The sequence below is a fragment of the Diabrotica undecimpunctata genome, chromosome 4 (genome assembly GCF_040954645.1).
Source record: "Diabrotica undecimpunctata isolate CICGRU chromosome 4, icDiaUnde3, whole genome shotgun sequence".
NCBI classification, from domain to species: Eukaryota; Metazoa; Arthropoda; class Insecta; order Coleoptera; family Chrysomelidae; genus Diabrotica; species Diabrotica undecimpunctata.
In genome coordinates this window covers 157,573,762-157,594,331 of record NC_092806.1, presented here as the reverse complement: position 1 = coordinate 157,594,331, position 20,570 = coordinate 157,573,762, and the positions used below count along the sequence as shown (strand labels likewise).

Sequence of the window (20,570 nt, the reverse complement as noted above, 5' to 3'; positions counted from 1 at the left end):
TCAATGCTGTCGATACTTTTGAATTTTTTTTGACTCATTAGCGTGTTTCAGCGATTTTTAATGCTTTGTTCAACGCTTTTTGGACGCTTCAAAACATTTTTAATACCAAAAATGGCATCGAAAGAGCTCCAGTAGCATTACATACATTTTTTATAGGCTTTTTCGACGATTTTGGCGCATTTCTAAAGTTTTTGATACCTTTTCTGTATTTTTGACGCTTATACGTCAAATAAAACGTTATTGACGACTTTTTAAAGGTTTTTAACGCTTGTAAAGTCAGTGACATGTTCAAACGTCAAAAAATGTCAAAAGCGTCGGCTTCATCTTGTGGGCTTGTCCTATAAGGACGGTTGCTGTGGTTTTTGACATTAGAATCGAAGTGGTGGAGGGCCTTAATATAAATATGATATGTTAACTGATCAGTTCTGAACAGTAGAATTTGTACAGAAAACAGTATTGTCAAGAGTGTCAGGCTCCCTTAAAGGTTCTAAATCAAGATTAATTTGGACTGCAAAAATCTCATAATTACTTCATAAGAGAATAGTTGTACTAGATGAGACTGAGAGATTCGCAAAAAAAGCAAACTATGGTCTTCCTGTTCTTAGAACCATTCTGCGAAGTAAGAAAAAATACACAATCAAATACTGTCAAAATAGTAGACTCTACCTTGTGGGTGTGGCTTGTGACGTCAATGTGGAAGTGGTTTAGTGTCTCAGGGTCGATTTCTGCTGCAAAAATTCCGTGAGTGACTAACAGGCTGCAGTAGAATATCTGTAATGTGAGTGCCAGTTCATAAGAAATTAACTGTTAGAAAAAAAGCTGATACAAAGCCAACTGTTTTTTTTTTAGTTCTCATGTAACAAAACAAGTAACAAAAAGGACACAATCATATTGTACATTAACTGTGGGCCTGGAAAATAATTAATCTCTATCTTATTCTCATATCACGTTGGGAGAATTGCTGATAGATCCAAAGCTTGAACTTTCATATCTTCTAGAACTATATCAAATTTGATGTTGGTATCTCACACTACTTGCTAAAATATGTTTTTGAAAAGGTGGATGACTCAAAGATGTAATCCATCTTCTGTATAATAGAGAAGTTCTCCCAAATATTATAAAAACTATCGAAAACAACAAAATGGAGGTCAGGATAGGTGGACAACTTACAGAACCTATAGAAATAGGCAGCGGTATAAGACAAGGTGGCTCATTGAGCCCCATGCTCTTTAATTTGATCATGGATGAAATCATCAAAATCGTTAACAAAGGAAGAGGATACAGAATGGGAAACAAAGAAATAAAAATACTCTGTTACGCAGACGACCCAATATTGATAGCCCGAGATGAAGATAGTCTGCAAATACTGGTCCACAGATTTAACATAAGAGCAAAAGAATTTCATATGACAATCTCATCTCAGAAAACCAAAACAATAGTAGTCAGCAAAGAACCAACCAGATATAAAATAGAAATTGATGGCATCAGCATTGAACAAGTAATGGAAATAAAATACTTTCCAGCTGTGGAGACCTGGGCAAAGAAGTGAGAGATCAAGTACAAAAAGTAAATAGACTGACAGGATGCCTTAATAACACTATATGGCGAAACAGACACATTAATATCGAGGTGAAGTCAAGAATTTATAAAGCCAGTTTAAGACCAATAATGACATAGGCCTCAGAAACAAGACCCGACCCAGCCACAACGCAAAGACTACTGGAAACGGCAGAGATGAGAGTACTGAGAAGAATTATAGGAGAAGAGAGATCGAAAGAGAAGTGAAGACATTAGAATGAATGAAAAGAAGAAAAAATAATGGAATAACCACATAAGCAGAATGGAGGAGACCGTGTCGTTAAAATAGCAAGAGATAAGTCACCAATCAGCAGAGGACCGCTCAAAAGATGAAGTGACAACCTTCCATAGAGGTATTAATCCCCCAATGAACAAGCAGAATTGTTTATAAAGAGGAAGAAGAAGAAAAAGGTGGATAAAGAAGAATCAAAATTGAGGCTTTGAGTGAGAGTGACAAAGATATCATAGAAAATATTATGAGACTGCGCAGAATTATCTTTCGTGGTTTATATGTCTGCGCAGCATCTATTTCGTGATCTATGCGACTGGGTAGCAGTATCTTTCGTGAATTACGCGATTGGGAAGCATTATTTCATGAAATTCTATGTTGTTTCTTTAAAGTATTCGGGAACTTATGTTTGCCTTATTATTGAAGATATTTTTTCCTGTATTTTTTTTATTTTAAACTTAAACATACTTAACTTTTGTAATGATACATTAGTTTCATGGTCTATTGGCTGGGACTGCTTTAAGTCACCTTTTATATGTCTGGAAAAGAATGTATCGCCACAAAAAAAAACACTTACAAAAAAAAACAGAACTTATGATCTATAGGTAGTAGTTGTGTTAATTTCTTATTTTTTTATTTCAGTTAACCTCTACAAAAGACGTTTCGAATAAGCAAACGCTTCTTCATTATATTACTGAAACGATAGAGAACAAATTTCCAGATCTCCTTAATTTTTACGATGAAATGCCTCATATAGATCAGTAAGTACCAATTATTATTACTCTATCTAGTCCTAAACATTAAGATATTTTTAATTTTCCCTATTTGTGCGGTATAGTTGGATCCTGGAGCTATATCGCTTGTAAAATCAGTCCATTTCAAAGATAAGCACGTATAATTACCCATAAATCGTTGCAATACACGTTTCAAGTATATTTTCTATTATTTCAGAGCCAGCCGGGTATCGTTAGATACGATACAAAAAGCGTTACAACAAATGGACACTAGCATAAGAAATTTAAAAACGGATTTGACAAATAACAGGGTACCTCAGAGTGAAGAAGACAAATTTTTAGAAGTTATGGAGGTAAGTGAGCAACAAAAACACATCTGAATATATTTTCTTGGGGTATTATTGTTATTTATAGTTCATTTTTTGTTTTTAATACGATATCAAGGTCAATCCATCACTTGTAATTCATCGTTGAGTTTTCGTTGAGCTATTTATCAACCACCACAATATATATTCTGTCAATTTAACATCTATTGCATCATTATGTATTAATTTTTCCCCGTTATCCATGTTTTTTCTAGTAATCCATCTTAGCATTATCAGTCTGAAAGTTTCATCTGTCATTTGTCATTTCTCTATTGCCTTTCCTAAACTAAAGTAGTTTCTGAAACTATGTCTCCTTTGTTTTTTAAATTTTAAAGAGTTGTATAGTAAAATACTTTTTTAATTATATAGTTTTCTAATATAACAATAGCTAGTGTTGTTCTAAAGTTCTAATCGACCACCATCGCTAAAATTATAGTAATGATTGCATACATTCGGTTACATAATGATGGTTGCATACATCCAGGCGATTTATCTAGTTATAAAGTTATTGACTTTGCTCTTTATGCAAAGTATGGAAAATATACTATGCTTTTATTGAAACATAAAGGAGACTGAATAATTGAGTTGACTGCTTGCTTGTTTCTTCAATTTGGTTTATTTCTTTTTGTTGTTCTTTCATTTTTATTAAATTTAAATTTAATAATTTATTATTAAAAATACCTTATATTATATATACATGTTAGCCAATATAACCTGTATTTTGTAAATTTTACATTTCCAACTCCAAATTAAATTCATTTTAAATCATTATCTGTTTGCTTCATCACTCACCTATCAAAGCAATGTTACGTCTTATAGGCGTTTTATAGAATATATCTAGAAGTTTCACATATCATTTATCATTGAAACTATTCCTCTTTTGGTTCTGTCCAACACAAAAACAATCTTACAGTAAAATACTTTTGTAATTTTGATTTCAACGTCTTTATTACGATAATAGATAAATGCCAGACACCATTGCTTTAATCGACAATAGTCGAAAAATTATATTTTCTGCATATAGTCAGGTATGTAATAATGGTTGCATACATCTTGGTGCATTGAAAAAACATAATTTGAAAGTTTTAAAGGAGACCGGCACTAAAAAGAGAAAAATTAAGGAAGCAGCTTGTATCTTACTAAATGAAGAAAATAGCATAGCAAATTTGTTAATAGAAGATCCTGGTTACCAATATGGAGAACAGTTAGTAATAAAAGTACCAACGTTATTACAAAACCAAAAATAAGCATAAAAAGATCAAAATATGGTGTCAATTGAGTGTTATAATAATACCTTCAAGACTTGTATATCTAAAAATATAGTATGTGCATGATGCCACCAAAATCGAGGCCAAATAAGTCTAAACTACGAGAATGAGAAGAAAAAATTCAATAATTTATAGGTTATTTATATTAATTTTTATGTTCAATAACTTTTTTTGAAAATATTTTTCGGATTTCAAGTTAAACCTTTAAAAACATTTATTGTAATTTAACTTGTAATTTAAATTACAATCGGTGCGATTTATGATCAGAAAAAAATATAAAATATTCTTGGTACTTGATTTTGTTGTTTTCCCGGATTTTTATTACAAACAAATACAGATTGAACGAATTTAAAACGGAACATACGAAATCAATGTATTTCGGCTCAACTCCGCTCTAGGTGGTTGGCCAACAAAAGGTTGTCAAATAATTATATTATAAAAAATCCAATACTTCAGCGGGCTGCTGGATTCTGAACTCATTCAAGAACAAGTCAAAACTCCACCCAAATAGGTTACCTAGAATCACTGTGAAAACTAGACTACACAAGCAGTTATTATGCTGTCAAACCACCTATCGCTTAGTTATAGTCCAAGAGATAGAGCCGAAATTTTGAACTGATCAGTAATATGACATTTCTCTATTGGAATATATTCATTGTAACTGGGTTAAGACTTTGCCTTACAGGCGGACGCCCCTCATGGTACAGGGGGTGGCTATACAGGGATGAAGTTGTCATTTTATTTCGGAAAAATTAACGATCGATAGATAATATGGCTGAAAATTTGCCCAGAGTAAGATCTTGGTATAACTAGACGAAATCCCAAAGGGCGGACGCGAGAGTGGATACATAAGGGGTGGCGGACAGGGGTGAAATTGCAATTTTTTGCGGAAAAATTAACGATAAGTAATATGTCCGCCATTTTCATGGCTCATTATTTAACTCCTAAAAACTCTTAAATTCAGAAGGGCGGACAGCTGGGTTGGTACAGAGAGCCATAAAACGGGGTCAAATGTACCACTTGCCTGCGCATTTTAGGTCTCGGTAACAATTTTCAAACTGATTTTATTATGATATTTTTATACCGATTGATTTGAAAATTTGTATGCTCACTTCTGTTACTACTCTGAGAAGCGTCAAGTAGAGTTTTCCTCAAAATTTTCCAAAAAAATTTCTGTAAATGAAAATTTTCGTAATTTTTTGGGGTAAAATCTAATTTGTAGAATCCTTTCGATTTTCTGTAAGTTATACCATGATTTTTTTCCAAAAATTTTCAAACGATTTTTCCGATAAGAAAAAAAAAATTAGAAAAACTTTTCTAAAACATTTGATAAAATTCTACCTCATCGTCTGAATCTTTTATAGAATATTTTGTAGTTTTAAAATGATATTATGATAATGTTTTTTTTTCAAACTAAAGTCATATTTACTTTACAAAACACATTTTTTCTTAAATATAAATATTTTACGAATTTTTAATTGAATAAATGTTTGATATTTGATATTTTATTAAATTAAAGTAATTTTATAATGTTAACTATTAAATATTTTTGGTATAACAAATAGTAATTTTTTATTACAATAAAAAGGTATTTAAATTTATATTGCATAAATAATGGTTGTTCAGATATAAGAAAAATTTGATTTATTATTACATTAATAATCAAATACAAAATATATTATTTCTATTTATCAATAGGTAAAATTAAATTTGTATAATTCATTTAACATTTTACAAATAATTATTAATAAAAATCAATTTAATAGTGGAATTATCAATTTTTAAGTTTTGAAATTTACTTTTTAAATATTTTCAATAATTTTTTTAACTTTCAAATTGATTGAATTTTTTTTCATTAGTTAATTATAATTTTACAAATTCTGTTTGGACATTAATTTTGCATCATTATTATTTTAAAATATTAAAATAATAATGATGCGCGTTCCATTTAGATCAGTAATTCTAGACGCATGCGCTAAATGTAATAAGTATCAAGATGCTTTTATCCAACTTGGTGAAACTGACTTCGGTTGTAATGAAGGTTTTGAAACCTTAGAAACTTTCATATGTCACTTATATGGAACAGGACTGACGAGAAAAATTCCAAAAAGAAAAGTAAACGATGTCAGATTTTCACTATTTATCCGGCAGTATAAGTTGCATGATGTGAACGAGCCTTTAAAAAAAAACCAAAAAATTTCAATGCTTCAAGCTTACCACCATGTCAAGATGAATTACACCAACATCTACTGCGAGCTCATTATATTTCAAATATTTGGACAAATGCTCATAAAAAAGTACCAACAGAATTGATTGTTGAAGAACATGGTTGGGAGTTTGAAGATGAAACATATAAATGCAAATGGTTTATTAGTGGACCTCAGATGCCAGAATCAGTTCGAGAAGTAGTGATTGAAAATGAAGCAGATAATGAATGTGATATTATTGAAAGTGAAAGTGACGAGGATGATGAATGTGATGACAACAATGAGAGTGAGAAAAATGACGAAATTTTTAAAGTTTTTCTAAATTTTTTTTTCTTATCGGAAAAATCGTTTGAAAATTTTTGGAAAAAAATCATGGTATAACTGACAGAAAATCGAAAGGATTCTTCAAATTAGATTTTACCTCAAAAAATTACGAAAATTTTCATTTACGGAAATTTTTTTGGAAAATTTTGAGGAAAACTCTACTTGACGCTTCTCAGAATAGTAACAGAAGTGAGCATACAAATTTTCAAATCAAACGGTATAAAAATATCATAAAAAAATCAGTTTGAAAATTGTTACCGAGACCTAAAATGCGCTGGCAAGTGGTACATTTGACCCCGCTTTATGGCTCTCTGTACCAACCCAGCTGTCCGCTCTTTTGGATTTAGAGTTTTTAGGGGCTAAATAATGAGCCATTAAAATGGCGGACATATTACTTATCGTTAATTATTCCCCAAAAAATTGCAACTTCACCCCTGTCCGCCACCCCTTATGTATCCACTCTCGCGTCCGCCCTTTGGGATTTCGTCTAGTTATACCAAGATCTTACTCTGGGCAAATTTTCAGTCATATTATCGATCGTTAATTTTTCCGAAAAAAATTTCAACTTCATCCCTGTATAGCCACCCCCTGTACCACGAGGGGCGTCCGCCTGTAAGGCAAAGTCTTAACCCAGTTACAATGAATATATTCCAATAGAGAAATGTCATATTACTGATCATTCCAAAATTTCGGCTCTATCTCTCCGACTATTAGGCAAGCTCCTCTTTCCTTTAAAGGAGACAGATAGTTGAACGATATTTTATACAATGTCTATCACCCGGTATGGATTTATTTTTGTCCAAGTTTTATATTGGTCAACTATTTCAAATGCAGTTCAAACAGACATATATTAAATTGTATGTTCCGTTTTAAATTCGTTCAATCTGTATATCAATGATAGTGATGCTTAACGAACAACCATGATTAAAAATGAGTAATAATGGTTGCATATATTCGTGAATGTAATTATGGTTGCATATATCGAGATTGTAATTAGGGTTGCATAAATCTAAATGCATTGTATGCAAAATATATACTTGCTTTATTAATTTGAGATAGTTTTATAGGCTTTGATACTAACAATTTATTATAATTATTTTTTAAGAAATTCGCCGAAGAAGCCAGAGAACAATGTGACATCATGCAGAAAATGTTAAAGAAAGTAGAAAACCTCTATAACGATCTATCTGAATATTACGTGTTTGACAAACAGAAATACGCATTAGAAGAGTTCTTTGTGGATTTGAAAACGTTTAAAAATAGTTTCTTGGTAAGTAAATTCTGGATTATTTTTAAACATTGTTCCATATTTTGTTATATTTCGTTTTTAATTAATATCTTAATGTTTTGTCGCAGCAAGCCAAAGCTGATAATCAGAAAGAAAAGGAAATCGAAGAGAAGAAAGAGAAGGCGAGGTTAGCGAAACTAAAACAAGAAAAAGAAAAGGAAGAGAGAAATAAACGAAGGCTGATTGATATGAATCCTTCAGAAACGCAGGAAGGAGTTATGGATAGGTATGGAATCAGCATAAATTTTAATAAGATAACGAGTTATTCAAATTTTCATTTCGTTACAGTTTGCTAGAGGCTCTTTCTACGGGTAGCGCATTTGGAAGGGAGCAGAAGAAACGAAGAGGGCATCGACCAGCAGGAGGTGAGTGAACAGGAGTTGTTATATTGCAATTTTTAATAATTAGTATTTCAATGATTCTCTAGAGTGCGCTTTGGACGTTTTGGGTATGTAAGTCCTAACATTGTTTTCCATTTTATGATAATTAGTTTCAAGAAAAGGTATGTGCGCAGATACTACTTTTGAAGTCATTATTTTTTAATAGTCATCTATTTTTCTGCCTTAATAGTAAAATGTGGGCTTATTTTCTCTAGTTTCGTTAATCCACGTGTTTCGATCTTGAGTTATACTAATAATAAACCCAATCACAGATATCTCGTGTCTCGTACAAGTGTTCTTTTTGTTTTTTCTCTCTTACTTATTGTTTATTTATTTGTTTATTTATTTCCCCATTTATTTATTTATTTATTTAGCTTACGGCTGTTTAATACAATTCAATTCGGTAGAAACTGTCATCTTCATTCACTCTAATAATGATTTTTATAGACTTGTATAAGCCTCGTTGGTTTACTGTTTTCTATATAATCTAAATATTATTTATTTAACAATATAATCTAATATTTTTTGTATATTCTAGCTGAAAGGAGGGCCCAGTTAGTTAGATCTAGGTCAAGAACGGCCTTAATAGCTGGAAGAGAATTAACTAGGTAAGTTAAAAACATTTTTTTGTTTATAAAAATATGTTATCTTGTCAAATGTCAAATATTTATTAAGATATAAACTTTTGCCTTTGCAGGGCAACATCTTTAAAGCACGATCTCTCTTATATAGAATATAATGTGGATGAAAACGATTTAGGCCTTTCTACTACGTCAGTCTTTTTCTAAAAAAATGCCTATATAGTAGGTGCAAGTTGTTTTACTATTTGCCAAACTTTGCTTTTTTGATATATATGTTATAGTGGCTGCTCGATGGTGCCTTCATTAATATATTTCTATTTAGAACGTTTAAAATTAATCTTTGCATTAAGTTGCTGCTTTGTTACTAACAGATATGACTGATTATTGCGTTTTAATAGATTGTCGTAATGTATTAAGGAAATATCTTGATACTGTTTAGGCTTTTTTGCACTAATCTATGAGCTAAAAGCATTTTTATATTATTTCCATGGATGTGAATGACTAAATTGCTACAGTATATTTTCCTTATTTATTTTCATGGAAGCTCTCATAGTGAATCTTCACTCAATAAATGCTGGATCCAGTGGCGCACCTAGAATTTTTTTGAGGGGGGTTTGGTTAGGCACCAAATTTTTTTTATAACCTGTTTGTTTACCCCCAAACCCCCACCGCCGGGTGCGCCACTGGCTGGATCCGACGAATTAAACAACAAATTTTAGTCAAGAGACCTTATTCACCAGAATAATTTCTTTCTGTGATTGTACAATGATTCTAACGTTTTGTTAACAAGTTTACTTCTTTTTATTTGTAGAATGATTACTAATTGGTCAACATTTGATTAGTTTCCGCAATAATCTCTTCATTTTGTCTAAATCTTTTTCACTGTAGAATTTTTTTGAGGTTAGCAAACAATTCCTAGTCATCTAGTTCTTCATGTTTTGAACATTTTGGATAGCTTTCAATTGCTGATATCCACTCAGCCGAGTGCCTATTCGACTTCGGAAGTGAAATAGTAATAAGAGAATAAGCTTGTAGAAGCATAATTAATAATATAGTCTGTCCCTCCTTGACTTTACAGTACACGAATATACGGCAATGCAATCCTTATGGGAGTTTTTAACACGGCGTTGCCGATTTTCTTCAAAAGAATTTTTAATCGAACATTACCAGTAGGTACATTACCAGAACATTACCATAAAAATTTTAAATTAAAACTAACCTGTTACAGTCAATAGCATTGTAGTAAAACAATATTTTTCATTGTTTTTGTGAGTGATAGTCATTTTCGAAAAGTAATCAGCAATTTTATAATCGGTATGCATAATAACTTTTTTTGGTAAATAATTTTAGAATATTCAACATTACAAGTGGATGTTGTTTTATGGTCCTACAGTTGAGAATAAATAAATTATAGTAATTACTATTTAAATGGAAATAAGCCACAATTAAAGGTTAAAGTACATTTATTGACGTTTCAATTTCCACTTCGGATTTCCGAAATGGAAATTGAAACGTCAGGATCTTCGAAGTGGAAATTGAAACGTCAATAAACGTACTTTAACCTTTAATTGTGGGTTATTCCCATTTAAATAGTAATTACTCTAACATGCCACAAGAAAATAACTTCAGAACAATATTAAATAAATTATAATTGTTGATTGCCAGTTCATCTAAGAAATTCAAATCCGTCGAGGAGTCCGGCAGGGATGCATCTTGTCGCCACTTTTATTTAATCTGTATAGTGAAGCTATTTGTGAACAAGCACTCGAGGAAGAAGATCTTGGTCTGATAATAAATGGTGAGACGATCAACAATATAAGGTATGCTGACGATACGGTTCTCCTAACGGGAACGCTAGTAGAACTACAACATCTCGTTCAAAGTCTCAATATATACTGTAACAGCTTACGGCTTGAAAATTAATTTGAAAAAAACTAAATTTATGGTAATCACGAAATCAAAGAACATCAAAGCTAATCTTGTAATAGACAATACAACGATTGAGCGTGTGTCCTGTTATAAATATCTAGGTGCTTGGATCACAGACGATACTGATCAAACAAAAGAGATTAGATGTAGAATAGAAATCGCTAGATCAGTCTTTAATAGAATGCGCAAACTCTTTTGCAATCATGATATCAATATAAAGTTACGAATACGAATGCTGCGGTGTTATGTCTTTTCTACCCTGTTGTATGGAGTAGAGGCTTGGACACTAAAACAGTTGACCACAAAAAACATCGAAGCTTTCGAGATGTGCTGCTATAGGCGCATTCTCAGAATATCATGGATGGACCGCGTCACTAACACGCAAGTACTCCAAACTTTAGACAAAAGATGCGAAATTCTAAATGAGATAAAAACTAGAAAGATGGAATACTTGGGGCACATTGTGAGAGGCGAAAAGTACGAACTTTTAAGAAATATCATGCACTGCAAAATTAAGGGCAAAAGAAGTGTGGGAAGAAGAAAAATATAGTGGCTTCGTAATCTACGTGAATGGTTCGGGTGTAGTTCGATTGAACTTTTTAGGCGCGCTGCTAACAAAGTCGCAGTGGCCATGATGATTTCCAATCTCCGCTAGGAGTGGCACGAGAAGAAGAAGTTCATCTAAATTAAATTATAACAAAGAATATCAAATAAGCTTATAATTATTACTGATAACATTGTATTGAGTAATTTGGATCCTAATTATAGTTTTTTGTTATTCTTAACGACTGATTTTCAACCTGAAATTAATGTCATTTTAATGTGTTTACACCCTCATTAAAATTTAGTATAAATTCTAAACTTGAAATTAATTTTAGTTAGTTCATTTGATTCGTTGAAGTTCACATCAACTATTGTTATTATTATGGTTTTTTGTGTTATAATGATTGAATTTATTAAAGGAGAACAGTACTCTGAAACGTCCACAGGGGAAGGCATTGTCAGTAGGGGAGAAACAAATCTTAGTCAACATGGTGAATTATCGTGTAAATCAAGGATATAATTCACTTTCAAAAATAATACAAACAGTGGCAGTAGAAACCGGCATTTCGGAAAAAACAATTTACTCTGTAAGAAAAGAAAATTCCTCGGCACTTGGATTACAACCAGCAAAGAGACGATCCAAGAACAAGCTAACTTCATTATCGCGTGATAAAACTTACGATGAAGGAACAAAGAGTAGCATTCGTCGAATAGTGGATAATTTTTTTCGTAAGAATACACCCCAACATTACATTCTCTATTAGCAGTAGTAAATAAAGACGAACATCTACCTAATTTTTATAGACTGCACTGCATAGACTAATCAAGGACATGGGATTTGTGGATCAATGTTGATAAAAAAACCGGAAATTATTTCTTGGCGCCATTGATACTTGCGAAAAATTCGTACATTTCGGGAACAAAACTACAAAATTGTATATTTGGACGAATCATGGGTAAATATTGGCCACAGTGTCAACTACGAATGGAAGGACACTTCTGTATCGTCACAGTGATGCATTTGTTCGTGGACTCACTACAGGCTTGAAATCCCCTACTGAACGTGGCCCACGCTTCGTTTTACTGCATGCAGGAAGTAAAGATGGTTTTATTAATGGAGCCGAACTAACTTTTTTAGGAAAGAAAAATACAGCAGACTATCATGACGAAATGGATGGACCTCTTTTCGAAATTGGTTTAAAACTAAACTTCTTCCAAATAATCCCGATAAAACTGTAATAGTAATGGACAATGCGTCGTATCACTCCAGGAAGTTGGAAAGAATTCTGACAAGGAAGAAATAAAGGAGTGGTTGCGTTCAAAGGATATTTATTTCGAAGAAGATTACCTAAAATCCGAACTGGTGGACGTTGTAGCTTATTTTAAATCGCAGTATGATGAGCGTATCGTAGATGAAATTGTAAAAAGTAAGAATGTTAAGTTGCTAAGATTACCTCCATATCACTGTGAACTCAATCCGATAAAGATTCGTGGCAAGACATAACACAAACTTTAAGAAGGAACAAGTAGAAAATCTAATACCTGAAGCGTACTTTCAGGTTATTCCACAAAAATGGAATAATTACGTGCAGCAGGTAATTAGCATAGAAAAACAGCTGTGGAATATCAATAATTTACTGGACAATATCGACCCAGTTATAATAAACCTTGTAAAAGCGAGAAAGACGGGAGTATAGAAGAAATGTAAAATACACAGTTTAAATACATTTTAATTATTTATGTAGATACCTACGTATTTATGAAGGTTTAACATATAGACTAGGCGGGATCTGTAGAAATTCAGACCGTAATGGACATTTTCCATAGGAAGCTATTTTTTTGCCGAAATCCCTTCAGGATGTGCCCAATATCGATGATCACGATATGCGCCAGTTGCAAACCCTGTGCTAAATTTTTTATTTAACAAAATCTGAAAACAATTGAAAATTTCTCGTTTTTTTGTTCCTATTTTCGTTTATAATGCGGAAAATATTGATCCTAGAGAAAAAATTATAACAAGGTAAAAGTTTCGTTATTCAATTTTACACAATATTTCGTTAGCTAGAAATTGAAAATTTAATTTTTATTGTTGAAAAAATAGCAATAATTGGAAAAAAAAGTACAAAAAAATGAAATTAATCCTTTAAATGTTTTCGACTTTCTAAACTTGACTTACAAGCTCCATATTCCGCCTAGAAAAACTTTTTAATATGTTTAAAACGTGTGCTAAATTTTGTTAAGTTCGGTCGGATAGCTTTTGCATAATAATTTTGCAATCCAGCCTACTGGAAAAAAATCGCAAATTTTCAAATTTATAGTAGGCCCTGAATAAGGCTCTCAGATAGTTGCAAATTTTTTTATATATATAAAGGAAGGCTCAAACTTTTAAACGCTTTTTGTAAAATTCAAATCGGTTTACTAGGAGAGCCTAGAAAGTTTTAAACATTTTTTAGGCTTATAAACAAATTGAATAACTTTACGAGCTTTAAACATATCCTTCCAAAAAAAGAAAAAGACTTTAAAACAAATTATTGAAGATTGAGTAAAAATAAAGTTTATTTATGAAAAAAAAATTTTTTTTTCGTTCGCCTTTGTTTTAACAATTTAAATTATTTATTAACAATTTATAAATACATATTTGTTTACTAAAAGTAACAATTTACTTCAATGTATAAATTGCAAGCTCAAAAAAAAATGCATGAAGAAAAAATGCAATTACTTGTTTAACATACAATTTTGTTTATTGCAAATTTCCCAATTTGCAATTAAAAATGTTATTTGAAAATATGATATTTGAAATCCTTGTCGTCCGAGACATCGATTCAAAAAAAAAGAGCAAAATTGGTTAACAAGATAATGCAATTTTTAGCGTGCGCTATGATTTTGAACTCGCCGATTCACATTTCGAGTGAATGTCCCCCACCACCACCTCTCATGCATTCCGAGCCACAGTTTACGCGAAAACGGTTTTTTATGTGTCTTTTTTATGAATGTTGGCATGAAGTGCATTACGTAAAACTTTTCATATAAAAAGTACTTGACAATACGAGGGTATTTGTTTAAAAACGAGCCTTCTATCACTTATGGTTACACGGCAAATGTATGCCAACTTTGACCTTCAATATCTCGGCAACCAGTAAGCCGAATGTATCTTTTTTTTTAAGAAGCGTCTTTTCATGTTCTTTAAGTGTATAAATTTTGAAATTGATATATTTAAAGCTCGTAAAGTTATTCAATTTGTTTATAAGCCTAATATATATAAAAAATGTTTAAAACTTTAAAAAAATTTCTAGGCTCTCCTAGTGAACCGATTTGAATTTTACAAAAAGCGTTTGAAAGTTTGAGCCTTCCTTTATGTGTAAAAAAAGTTACAACTATCTGAGGGCCTTATTTAGGGCCTACTATAAATTTGAAAATTTGCTATTTTTTTCCAGTAGGCTTGATTGCAAAATGATTATGCAAAAACCTATCCTACCGATCTTAACAAAATTTAGCATACGATTTAAACATATTAAAAGGTTTTTCTAGGTGGAATATGAAGCTTGTAAGTCAAGTTTAGAAAGTCGAAAACATTTAAAGGATTAATTTCATTTTTTTGTACTTTTTTTTTCCAATTATTGCTATTTTTTCAACAATAAACATTAAATTTTCAATTTCTAGCTAACGAAATATTGTGTGAAATTGAATAACGAAACTTTTAACTTGTTATAATTTTTTCTCTAGGATCAATATTTTCCGAATTATAATCGAAAATAGGAGCAAAAAAACGAGAAGTTTTCAATTGTTTTCAGATTTTGTTAAATAAAAAATTTAGCACAGGGTTTGCGACTGGCGCATATCGTGATTATCGATATTGGGTACATTCTGAAGGGATTCCAGCAAAAAAATAGCTTCCTATGGAAAATGTCCAATCCAAAACAGATCCCGCTTAGACTAATATTTATGCGCTTAAATACATTATTATACAAATGTTTTATACAAAATTATTTTTATTTCATTCACATAAAGGTATTTTTCGAAAAAAAAAATGTTTTAGAACCCCTGACAGCCACAAAATGTCAATAATATTAATTCCTAAGTTATTTATAGTTATCCTATAGAAAAAATTATATTTGCTTCAAACATGTTTCTGATAAAATTTGGCATCACTGTTGGTCATAAGAACCTGTACTGTACAGTCAAGGTGGGACAGACTATAGAAGTATATGTCCATGTATCTTCCACTCATGTAACTTTTTTTGTTTCAGTGAAATATTGGCGTAGCATTAAGTAATAATAAAGAAGAACGCACAACGACTTGAACGCTCAAAAGAAATATATATAAAGAAATATTTTATACGTTGTAATAATTTATTTTGTAAATTGTTTTTCCATTTGTAAATAATAATCCGCATCTGTATATTTAGAAATTGAACGAATGAATCTCTTATATATAGTTTTAGTTTTATCGCCGGTTATTCTGTAAATACGGTAAAAAAAAATCCAAAAAAAATTCAGTCTTTTGTTAAATTTTATAATGCCCGTAAGTAGATTAGTTTTTTATATATTGTTTTTGAAATTGAACAAATTCTTGTACGTTTTGAGGCAGTGTTCCTTTATATTATGTTAATTGTTTTAATTATTATATAGTTTACTGTTCGAAATTTATTTTAGGCTTTGATTTTACTTATATTTATTTTTTAAACAAATTTGTATGGTTCATTAACCAAATATATGCGTACTATTGTGTTTATAAGTAATTCTAGGTTTATTTAAAAAAAAGCTCTTTAATTGGACCCCCATTATTGCTATTTTTATATAGCAGGGGTGGCCAAATAGTAGATGGCATACAAGTTTATTTCAGAACAAAATTTTCTTTACTAGAAAACCCTGGAAAACTTAAGATTAGTCGCTGAAGAGGGTTCAGGTTAATAAATTGTAATCAGTTTAACCAACTAATAGATCTATTACGCTGCTATGATGTTCTTCCTTCCATTGCACTTACAAAAAGAGTAGTACCACAACGTCGTCTTTCACATTTATCATTGTATTACCTAATATTTGAATTTGCAATGTTTTGTAACGATATTTCACAAAAATAGTCTCAGCTCACGCCTCCCACGGCATAAATTTGATTAATAAACGCATGAACTGTAAGTTGATGGTACTAATGGTACTGTTACTTACATTTGTGATGTTTTATAATGGTATTTATTGAAAATGGTGTCAGATCAACTCTCCGGTGATAAAAATTGGGTCGACGAACGTGTGGACTGTGTGTTGGTGGTACTGATGGTGAGTAAAGATGAAGGAACGGCACATTCAACCGGGGTTAACTTAAAAGCGAGTACTTAACTTAGTTTCAATAGTTCTCTGTCGCAACGAAGATGTCCATTCTCTTTCTGGATCACTTTTTGTTGCAAAAAGAGTAGTACCATAGCGTTATCTTTTACTTTTACCTCTATATGACCTAGTATTTGAATTCGTAATGTTTTGTAATGTTATTTTATGAAAATAGTCTAAGCCCAAGCTTAGATCTGTCTGTAGATGGTACTGTTATTTAATTGCCTTCGCAATTGGTTGCAATGGTCACGATGCACGAGTATTTGACTTAATTTCAATAGAGTTAACCACTTAGTTGTTTCTCTCAATGGATCACTTTTCGCTGTAAGAACAGTAGGTAGTACCACAGCGTTTTCGCTTATGTTTCTCATTATATGATCTGGTTATTTAAATTTTCAATGTTTTTTAATGATATGTCATGAAAATAATCTCAGTTCCCATGTCAGTAACTTGTCCGAACTATCAATTGATGGTACTGAGTTAGGTAATTATACGTAATCAGCACATTCAATAGGTCTGTTGGATATTTTCTATCTGGTTATCAGAAAAGTGATAGAGTGCTACTATTTCCTCAGATACTGTCAAGATAACCTTCCTTTTACTGGAGAACTTTTTGCTCCAAAAAGTAGTACCAGACTATCGTCTTCTATGTTTCTTCATATAAACTCAATGCTTTAGTAGTATTTCATGATAATTTTCTCAGTTCAAGCCTCCTACGGCAGAATTGGGTTTCCTAACATGTGAATTGCGAGTTGATGGTAGTGGTGGTACCGTTATTTACATTTGCGGTGTTTTATAATGTTTTTTCTTGACAGTGGTGTCATAACAAGTCTTTCGCGGGAGAAATTTGATCGACGAACGTGTGAACTGTCAGTCGATGGTACTGATGGTACCGATATTCAAATTTGTAATATTTTATAATGATATTTGTTGAACGTAGGCTCATTTCAAGCCTCTCCTGGCATAAATTTGTCGGCAAACGTGTAAACTGTCAATTGATGGTACTGGTGGTAGGTAAAGATGCACGAACGGTATATGCATCAAACTTGTGAGATATTTTCAGCTTATTATTTGAAAAGAAACTAATTGATGATTTTCTCAGTCGCAACTAAAATTTCCTTCTCACCGAAGTCCGTTTTGTTACAACAACTTTATGCTTTATAATTATATTTCATGAAAATAGTTTGGTTCCATTGCAGTTCTTTACATTTGTGCTATTTTGCTATATTAATGATATTTCATGAACATAATCTTCGTACAAGCATTACACAGATTCGTGAAATGTCAGTTGATGGTACTGATAGTACCGTTATTTACATTTGCGATGTTTTATAATGATATATTGTGAAAATAGTCTCTGTAAACGCCTTCCGCAGCAGAAATTGTGTCGACAAATATGTTTGAACAGTCAGTTGAATCTACTGATAGTAAGTAAATATGCAGCAACGACACATTCCGTAGATTTGTTGGATCTTTTTCAGCTGTTGATAAAAAAAAGTCAGTGTTTGACTTTTGAAGTGAAGTTTGTCAGAGTTTCAATAAAGTTAATCATTTAATAAAATCAATTATTTCCTCAATTGCAGCTAAGATGTCCTTCCTCTCATTAGAGCACTTTTTCATACAAAAAAAAGATAGTACCAAAGTTTTACCTTTGACATTACAAGACCCAGTTATTTAAATTTGCAATGTTTTATAAAGATACTTCATGAAAATAGTCTCTGTTCCTTGGCAGAAACTTGTCGAATGTATCAGCAATCGGTTGATGGTACTGTTATTTATATTTGCGATGTTCAATAATAAGATTTCCTGAAAATAGTATCAGTTCAAGCCTCCCGTGGTAGAAGTTGGTCCGACGAACGTCTGAACTGTAAATTGATGGTACTAATATCAAGCACAAAGTGCAAAAGCAGATTAAGCACAAAAAAATGCAGAAACGGCAAATTCAACAACTTTGTTGAATATTTTCCATCTGGTTGTTGAAAAAGGAGTCTTTTACTTCAGTTCAGTTCACCTGTTTTGTTGGCTTAAATAATACGTCTTTAGTTAACAATAATGAAATATGACAACGTTGGGGCCTTTAAGATGGGATACAGTGAGTTGTCACAGATAAATGGGGTTGTCAACAAACAACAGAATCTTGGACACAACTAATTCACGATAAACGTAATTAAGATACCCACCAACAGGTATATATTTATTCGATGTAGATCATTCCACAGCATTCTACACAAAAAAATGCATCTAAATTGTAGAAAGTTAATATTTTATTTCCAATAGATTATTTGTACCTGTTTTAAGGATCGTTCTTTATATTAAGGATATATGTACAGCAATTGATTAAGTTACGAATCTTCATCCTTCAATTATTCTGTTTTGTCTTGCTTTAAAAGAAGTTTAACCATATCTAGGATAACCACATAATTAAAACTGTTTGTATCAAAATATACAAGTTTTATTTACAAAATAGAGCTCCCATGTTAATCCAGAAATGTACACTTGTGTCTTGTAGTGTCACTTTGCTTTTTCGATGTAGCTTGCTGTCTGGAATTATTTCTTTTTTACTATTTGTCTGTTACTGCGAAGATTTTATCGAAGCTACAAAATTCTTCCTAAAATCAGCGCTATTGACAGTTAAAACAGCCATCATTTTACGGGCATAGTATCTGATAGAACATTTTTTTTTGATTCCATTAATTTTATCTTCTGTTCTTTAATTTTTGGTGACAATAAGTGCCGATAGTTTCTCATTGTTTTCTACATAGTGATAATTAATTCACGTGCCTAATACTACTATTATTGCACCTACATACTACATTGACACTATGTGCCATGTACTAATTGTACCAATACTAATATCAAAGACCATCTGGTACAACAAAGTATCCAAAAAGTGAATTACTTAAAGCAACCCTTACCTTACGCTAGCGCTAAGTATGTGCTTTATTGATCACGGCTGCTAAGCCAAGACTAGGGATTCTTGCTAGTATATGCCAGCGTTGCCAGATCGCGTGCAAAAGGTTCCAACACGTTTCCTTGTGCGAATTGCAACTATATAACAGAAACTGTATAAAAAAAACGAGACTAATATCGAATATCATCTGGTATAACAAAATATTAGCTCACTCGCGATAGTGGTGAATGTGAGCTTCATCGCGGACGACTGCTCAGTTAAAACTGAGATTTTAGCCGGCTCGTAGTGGTCAGAATTCAAAGAGGAAGAACCAAGTTACATGCCAGCGTTTTTAGATCATGCACAAATAGTTCCAACGTATTTCTCGGGACTTACAAAGTCTGTTTTATAAACAAGTCTCATACTCAATAATATTTAGTAGTATATTTGCTAAACAAATATTTTTTATATTAAAAAAGCCAAACCGAGGTTTCTAGCAGTTGTATTCAATAAAAAATGTATACTCGAACATTACCTCACGACGTGCAAAAAACTATAAATCTTTATTATTCTTTTGCAATTGTTTGTTTTATAATATTTTTGATTATTTATGTCTAACTTTTGTGAGTTAATCGAATTCAAGATTTTTGTTAACTTATAAAAATTTTACTATTGTTTCGTATTTTGTTGCATATTAGAAACAAATAAAACTTTGAATTACAATTTTATACTCTTAATTTTAATGGAGACATATCATTTAACTTTCTTTGTTTGTTTTTCTGTCTAACAATTGACAACAAGCAGACGAGCGCCATTCTTTAAAATTGTCTTAAATAGGATCATATAGCAAGTAATACCTCGTGTAAAAGTTCGTTTATTTTCAACGGCATCTGACATCATTAAAAATTGAAGCGAAACTTCTATACTGGCGT

The 20,570-nt window shown here is 31.7% G+C and overlaps 1 protein-coding gene across 5 annotated transcripts in view; it reads left to right on the top strand.

Annotated features, from left to right (window-relative positions):
- dia (diaphanous related formin 1) overlaps positions 1-20,366 on the top strand; it is a 109,851-nt gene extending 89,485 nt beyond the window's left edge. For 4 of the 5 annotated variants that reach the window (XM_072530720.1, XM_072530719.1, XM_072530721.1 and 1 more), the window contains 8 exons: positions 2,450-2,568; positions 2,759-2,894; positions 7,811-7,975; positions 8,062-8,219; positions 8,282-8,358; positions 8,912-8,981; positions 9,071-9,176; positions 15,674-20,366. In XM_072530720.1, coding sequence (XP_072386821.1) covers positions 2,450-2,568; positions 2,759-2,894; positions 7,811-7,975; positions 8,062-8,219; positions 8,282-8,358; positions 8,912-8,981; positions 9,071-9,161 — 816 coding nt within the window. In that variant the 3' untranslated portion in view covers positions 9,162-9,176; positions 15,674-20,366. The remainder of the gene's footprint in view (positions 1-2,449; positions 2,569-2,758; positions 2,895-7,810; positions 7,976-8,061; positions 8,220-8,281; positions 8,359-8,911; positions 8,982-9,070; positions 9,177-15,673) is intronic. The other variant, XM_072530722.1, reaches the window with a different exon arrangement.
- The last annotated feature ends 204 nt before the right edge of the window (positions 20,367-20,570 follow it).